Source organism: Impatiens glandulifera, chromosome 4 (assembly GCF_907164915.1).
Source record: "Impatiens glandulifera chromosome 4, dImpGla2.1, whole genome shotgun sequence".
NCBI lineage: Eukaryota > Viridiplantae > Streptophyta > Magnoliopsida > Ericales > Balsaminaceae > Impatiens > Impatiens glandulifera.
The window spans coordinates 50036542-50043760 of NC_061865.1; the positions used below are offsets into that span (position 1 = coordinate 50036542).

At 36.2% G+C, this 7219-nt stretch overlaps 2 protein-coding genes across 2 annotated transcripts; one reads left to right on the forward strand and one right to left on the reverse strand.

The window, feature by feature from the left end:
- Positions 1-204: 204 nt before the first annotated feature.
- LOC124936840 (tetraspanin-9-like) lies at positions 205-1294 on the reverse strand. The gene is made up of 2 exons (XM_047477362.1): positions 655-1294; positions 205-566 (listed from the first exon to the last, which is right to left on the reverse strand). Exons 1-2 carry the CDS (start codon positions 1171-1173, stop codon positions 354-356), a joined length of 732 nt encoding a protein of 243 aa, XP_047333318.1. The 5' UTR covers positions 1174-1294; the 3' UTR covers positions 205-353.
- Positions 1295-2249: 955 nt separating this feature from the next.
- On the forward strand, positions 2250-3299 carry LOC124936796 (tetraspanin-8-like). Its single transcript, XM_047477324.1, has 2 exons — positions 2250-2865; positions 2962-3299. The coding sequence occupies exons 1-2, from the start codon at positions 2371-2373 to the stop codon at positions 3205-3207; spliced, it is 741 nt and encodes a 246-aa protein (XP_047333280.1). The 5' UTR covers positions 2250-2370; the 3' UTR covers positions 3208-3299.
- Positions 3300-7219: the final 3920 nt, after the last annotated feature.

Sequence of the window (7219 nt, forward strand, 5' to 3'; positions counted from 1 at the left end):
AATTACTAGTTAAGGGGTATTGTTAAAATAAAAAATTTAAGTAATGATTAATTAATCTTTCTAATATTTCAGTAAGCAAAATTGAAAGACATGTTATGTAAGTTTGTCAAGAAAAAAAAATAGAACTGGTTATCTTTCAAATATTGAGTATGCAAAATTAAAAGGCATACCATGTAAGATTGTCAAGACAAAATAGAACTGGTGTGTGACAAAAGTCCTTTTACTAAGATACTAACAACTTCTTCTTCCATAAATATCTTATAATTTTGCAACAACCATACATTGTATTTTATGGTACACAACCAAATCATAAACAAATCATAAACAGAATTTGAAGAAATTAGTCCACCAAATCATAAACTCAATTTGAAGATGTTATTCCACTTGGCCTTAAAAACTTGAAGCGTTCCAGCTTTACACGACTGACAATTATAACAAAAAGTCCCGGGATCATTGCTCCATAGGTGGCAATCCGGGTTTTTATTCGACCCATTAAATGTCACACTCCAATTGGTCGGGGTCACATAAGTAAAATTGCAAAAGTAAGACGGTTTACAACATCCAGACTGAGGAAAACAAATGAACCAAAGAATTAGTCATTTATTTAAACTAACAAAGTAGTCCACATGTGGTAAGTAAACCTTGTAGTTGTACCTCAATAGGAGACAATTCCTTAGTAGCAAACTCCATGAAAGTGTCATTAGCCTTGTTATGTGTGAGTCTCTTGCATGCGTTGGTTCGAATCAAACACTTATGAACCTTGCCCCAATTGTGAGAATTCGTGACAAGCTTTCGCAAATTCTTGGAGTAAGCATGTAGCTGATATTCGTTGTAAGCTCTATCGGGTAACTCGATACCCTTCCCTTTGATGGTGATTACGGCTTGGTAAATTGACATGATACTGTAGGTGCTTGATAAAGGGATGAGGAGACACCATATACAGGCAGCACAAGCGAGAAATCTGGGTTTTCTTAAACCGATACAGCTACAGATTGTAACAGTTAAAGAAAGAACCATCACTGTTAGAGCAATTGCGATGAGTGGAATTTCAAGGATGAGGAAACAGCTTGATTTTCCGGTGGAGATTATTCCTACTCCGGTTGTTAAGAATGTGAAAAGGAATATGATGCAGCTTATACATGTGAAACACGAGTTTATCTCTTCTCCAGCCATTGTTATGGTTAACAAAACTTAGTGCTTTTGGCTGGTTGAAAAAGAAGATGAGAGTAATTTAAATGTTAATATGATGTTGCTTTGAGCAATCAATCTAATCAACTTTGGAGGTGTTATTTATTTAAAGCAAATTTTAGTAATTTATATTATTGGTAATAAGATTTGAATTATTTATTTGTTTGGTGTGGAAAGGTTTATGGTCAAGTCCACTCCTACAGCTGTACTAACTAGTTTTATCTTGCAAGTTTTTTTTCTTAATTAAAAAAAATATATTTTACTTTAATTATATTAAATTTATAATTTTAATATAAATTTAATAATTTATCTTACAAATATTCCAAAGTTACTTTTCATCAAATAATTTTCTAAAATAACTAAAATATCTAATTATTTATTATCTTACATATATTTTAAAAAAAATTATTGAGAGCACGATTTTGGGGAGCGACTCGTACAGCGAAAGTAACATCGCTGTTATACAAAAGAGACCTCGTTGTTATACGAAAAGGACTCTTTTCGTATAACAACGAGGTCTCTTTTGTATAACAGCGATGTTACTTTCGCTGTATGAGTAGCTCCCTCAAAATCGTGTTTCCTATCCTGTGGGGCATTTAATTTGTTTTTAACAATAATTCATGTCCTTTCGTTTTCATTCATGGGCCAGCTGCCAGGCTCTCTTTATAAAGTTGCCTAAATTAATGGAAACTTTTTCTTGGCAGCTTCTTGGAAATTAGCTGGCTAGAAAGGATTCCTTTTACGAGATCATTATCTAGAGGAAAAAATAATAAAAATAAAAATCTTATTTTAAGTAGGACCATTTAGGAATAATCCCGAAATAAAGGATCCCTTCTACTATTAGAACAGTAGAACTGTTTTGTGCGTATGTTTTCTCAGATTTTTTAAGGATTTTATTAATTTTTTTTACTATTATTTTATCACCAAAATACTTTAACTTTATCTTTTAAATAAAAAATCACTATAATAATTTACTTTTTCTTTTTTACAAATAACAAATATAGGTTTTTGGAATAGGCAAGGTCAAAAGTCATTGTCTCCATCTTCACATAATCACACTCAACCACTAAATAAAATAAAAGGTTTCATGACTTGACTTCAACAGATCGATCTAGTTCACTCCTTCCCATCTTATATTTATTATTATTTGCATCGATCATCATCTTCCTTAAGCTAACAACAATGGCTAATTGCTGTTTGATTACAACTTACATTCTCATATGCATCTTCACCTTTACAACAACCATCATTGGGATTGCGGTCATGGCTAAAAACAATTGCACCGCAATTCTTCAAACTCCCTTCATAGTAGTCGACTCCGGCATCCTCATCTTATCTCTGGTGTTTTTAATATGCTCTGCCTACGACAATTGCAAGAGATTTGCAAAATTTGGTCTCACTCTCATGATTCTCTTCACGGTAGGATTCCTTGTCCTTATCTTTTACAACATGTCTATCATGAGTCATGGAAAGGGTGTTTATTTGCCTGATCGAAGGTACGATGAGTATCAACTTCACAAATACTCGAAACCCTTTCAAAAGATGATCGAAAATTCCAACACATGGAATCAGATCGAGAAGTGTTTGAAACGTAGAAACGCATGTAAGAGGCTTACTCGTAAAAAGGCTAACAATACATTGATGGAGTTCTATACTAAGCCTTTGACACCTATTGAGGTTTTTCTTTTCTTTCTATTTCATTTAAGATCATGAAATGTGCACTTTATATTATTCATTACTCTCAATTATATTTTGTTTTGTTTTGTTTTGCAGTCGGGATGTTGTAAGCCGTCGTATTATTGTAATTTTACGTACGTGAGTCCTACCAATTGGACATCGACGGTGAATTCGTCGTTGACGAACCCGGATTGCCAAACGTGGAACAACGATCCAAACACTTTGTGTTTTAATTGTAAGGCGTGTAAAGCGGGTGTGCTTCAAGATTTTAAGCATCATTGGAAGAAGATCTTTGTGCCAATTCAGTCACTTGTTAGTATTGGAAATAGCCCATTTAGTTGAACTTTTGGGGTTCCAACAATTCTCCATATGGTTTGGGAGAATTCCTTTGTTAGTACAAATTTCTAATAACGGCTTTAAAACTTTTTTATTCATCTTAATGTGTCACTCTTGTACTAGGCTTTCTCCTCTACCACAAGATAGATTTAGATTTGAAAATTTTCTTAGAACTGTATTTACTTGGTTTTCTTGATAAGAAAAAAAATACATAAAAATTCGGGTAGAGTTCAGTGTTTAGTAAGACTATAAATGTATAAAGTGATATATCATTTTTGCTCTTTACTCCAAGTATTTGGTCATTTAAATGTCATATTTTATTTTTGTTATTATTTAAAAACATTATTTAAATGTATTTGGTGTGATTTTTTTTTGGTTATTTAAAACAATTTTTGGGGGAAAACAGTTAAAACCACTCCATTAAAATTTTAAAAGTGGAAGAGTCAATGATTAAAGCTAGACAAATCTTAGCTATGATTAAAAGATGACAATCAAACGATTCTAAAAAACCTGATTAGTATCAATCAAACATACAAGAAATGAAGATTACAAACAAATATTACAAACTATATGAAATCCTAATTATCCCAAATAGGATTTTTATTTTTATACCAACTTGATGTTTCAGCAGGTTGTCTTCCTCTTCCCCTTGTCCTTTCTCTTCCCCTTCCCTTTCCTCTTGCAATGAAAGGGGATGAACTGAAAAGGTTGATAAATACTGTCTATTCTCATTTTGATTTATTTCTTTATATGAACTCGTTCTGATTTGATAGAAATAATTATTGTTCAGGATTTCTGGTCTCTTCACCTTGTTGTTCTCAACTTAAATTCGAGATCATTGTCTTTATTTTCTTCAACTTCAGCTTTGAAATCCTCACCAACTTTGGATTCCTCTATATCAACCTTGGAATTCTCTTCTTTCTCTTGATTAGTCTGAGTATCTTCCTCTCTATTTTCATCAGCAACCACTTCAATTTGATTTGATTGAGAATCCTCAACTATCTCTTCAACATGATTAGGTTGAGATTTCACCTCATTCTCTATACTGCCTTCTTCTTGTACAAAATTTTCTTTATCTTCTATTTCATATTCTGTTAGATAAAATTAGACCGGTTAATTGAACTTAACACAAATAAACTTTCTATGCAGGAACAGACAAAGAACCGGACCGGTCAAACCAATGAACCGGTTAAGGAGCTCAACCGGTCAAACACTTAAACTGACCGGAAACATGACCGCACAAAGAAGGCAAGATCGGCCAAAACTAAAGGCCGGAAACACCAGACAGTCGGTCATTTAGAAGCCAAAGGAATAACCGGAAGCCATCTGGTTAAGACAAATAACCGACCAGACCGGAAGCCATCCGGTTAAGACAAATAACCGACCAGCATAAGAAGATACTTCGGGTATCTGTTGAGAATGATACCAAAGGAACATACTGAACATTTCCATATCCATACAAGTCTGAGGAAAGTCTGCAGGCTGCAGAAAACCATCCTACAAGATCTTTCCACTTCAGGATAAATCAGAAAGGCAATCATCCAAGTACAGACAACTGTCTAACCGACATATACCACATTGAGTAAAAGACAAACCTAGCCGGTTTGACCTACATATTGGAAGAACAGATCGCCAGGTCTGAAAAGTTGACCGCCAGGTCTGAATCACTGAACCTCTGCTCAATCAATCAAATTCAAGGAAATGAAATATGACCGTTGGCAAATTTCACCTATAAAAGGAGCAGCTGAAGAGGAGTAAATGCGGGACACAGTGGATAATTAATTTACAAGTGATAAGAGTGTGTTCTATCTCTAGAGAGTTTAAGTGCTAAGTTGAAGTGTAATTCTACAATTTCGGTTAAAATTGTACGAGTGTTATCGAGTAGGAAATAAGTCTCGATCGGATTGTATTTGTATTCCTTAGTGAATATCCTTCTCGCGGTTTCGAGAGGAAAGGGTGACGTAGGAGTTTTATCTCCGAACATCCATAAAAAACCTGTCTTGTTATTTACTTTCCGCCTGACTTACTTTATAACCGAGCTGTTCTAACCTACCTACACCGCTTTGACCGACTCTACACTACCTAAACCGAATCACTAAGCTACAAAACCGACCCAGCAACTTCCAAACCCGTCCTATCTCGTGAGTGTGCTGCTTCAACCTAAAACAAACATCTTCCACGCTTGAACCTGGTTCAAGGGTTTGTGACAGTTTGTGTAGTATTGAAACCCCGGTGTTAATCTCTAATCGGATTAATCACCACCCTTTGAGTTGTTTTCGATGAATCGGTTGAAAGCAACACTACATCATGTTTTGATCTACACAACAGATTGGAAAATAACAATATCCATTCTGATAGTGAAGATGAGATTCCGGTCTTCAGGCGATTTGTCCATGACCAAATGGGTAATGACGAAACGCAGCCGGATCAAGCTGTCCCACGACAGGAAGTTGACACACTTCGGTCTAAACCGAGGAAATCGGTCGGTCTGACATCCTTGCTCAGCCTACCGATATGTCTAGCCTTGATCAAGTAAGCGGTAACTTGGTAGACATCCCTAAACCGAATTTCAAAAGGAACACTAAACATCCTCCTGAGCTAATCATAGGTGACCCTTCAGAACCTGTTCGAACTAGACGTCAAATTCTGGAGGAATACTTCAATTCCGCCTTTATATTCCAGATTGAGCCGAAAAGAGTAGATGAAGCATTGTCAGATCCGGATTGGATCTTGGGAATGCAAGAAGAGTTAAACCAGTTCAAGAGTAATAAAGTCTGGTACCTAGTCCTTAGACCGAAAGATCAACCGGTCATAGGAACAAGATGGGTATTTAGAAATAAACTCAATGAAGACGGTTTGGTCACGAGGAACAAGGCCAGATTAATGGCACAAAGTTACAAACAGGAAGAAGGCATTGATTTTGAAGAATCATTTGCCCCTGTAGCTAGGATTGAAGCTATTAGGATTTTTCTAGCCTTTGCTGCCTTAAAAAATTTTAAGGTTTTCCAAATGGATGTTAAAAGTGCATTTTTGAATGGTGACCTACGTGAAGAGGTATATGTTGAACAACCACCCGGTTTCAAAAATGCTGAACTACCTAACCATGTATACCGGTTAAACACATCTTTATACGGTCTAAAGCAAGCTCCTAGAGCCTAGTATGACACACTAACCGCATTTTTGTTAAAACATGACTTCACCATCGGTTCGGTGGATAAAACGTTATTTAAGTTTGAGAAAAAATAGCATATCCTACTTGTTCAAATCTATGTAGATGATATCATCTTCGGTTCAACCGATCCTAAGCTATGTGACAAATTCTCAACCTTGATGACTAACAAATTTGAAATGAGTATGATGGAAGAATTAAGTTTCTTCCTAGGTCTTCAAGTTAAGCAACTCAAAGAAGGAACCTTCATCAGTCAACCCAAGTACACTAAGGAACTGTTAAAGAAATTCGGGATGGATACATGCTCCTCAGCGGCTACTCCAATGAGCTCATCGATCAAATTGGACAAAGATGATGAGGGTCAATCAGTAGACCTGACCGCTTACCGAGGCATCATCGGTTCTCTTCTATACCTGACAGCAAGTAGACCGGATATTCTATTTGCAGTCGGTGTGTGTGGACGATTCCAGGCCAACCCAAAACAGTCTCACTACACAGCCGCAAAGCGAATCTTGAAATACCTAAAGGGAACACCTAACGTCGGTTTGTGGTATCCCATGGACTCATCCTTTAACCTAATGAGTTATTCAGATGCAGACTATGCAGGTTGCAAGGTTGATAGAAAAAGCACAAGCGGAACATGTCAATTTCTAGGTGATCGGCTTGTTTCATGGCACAGCAAGAAACAAACATCAGTTGCCACATCAACTGCAGAAGCTGAATACCTGGCAGCTGGAAGCTGTTGTTCACAACTTCTTTGGATCCAACAACAACTGAAGGACTTCAGTGTCATAGCCGAAGAGTCTCCAATCTTCTGTGATAACACAAGTGACATAGCAATCACCTACA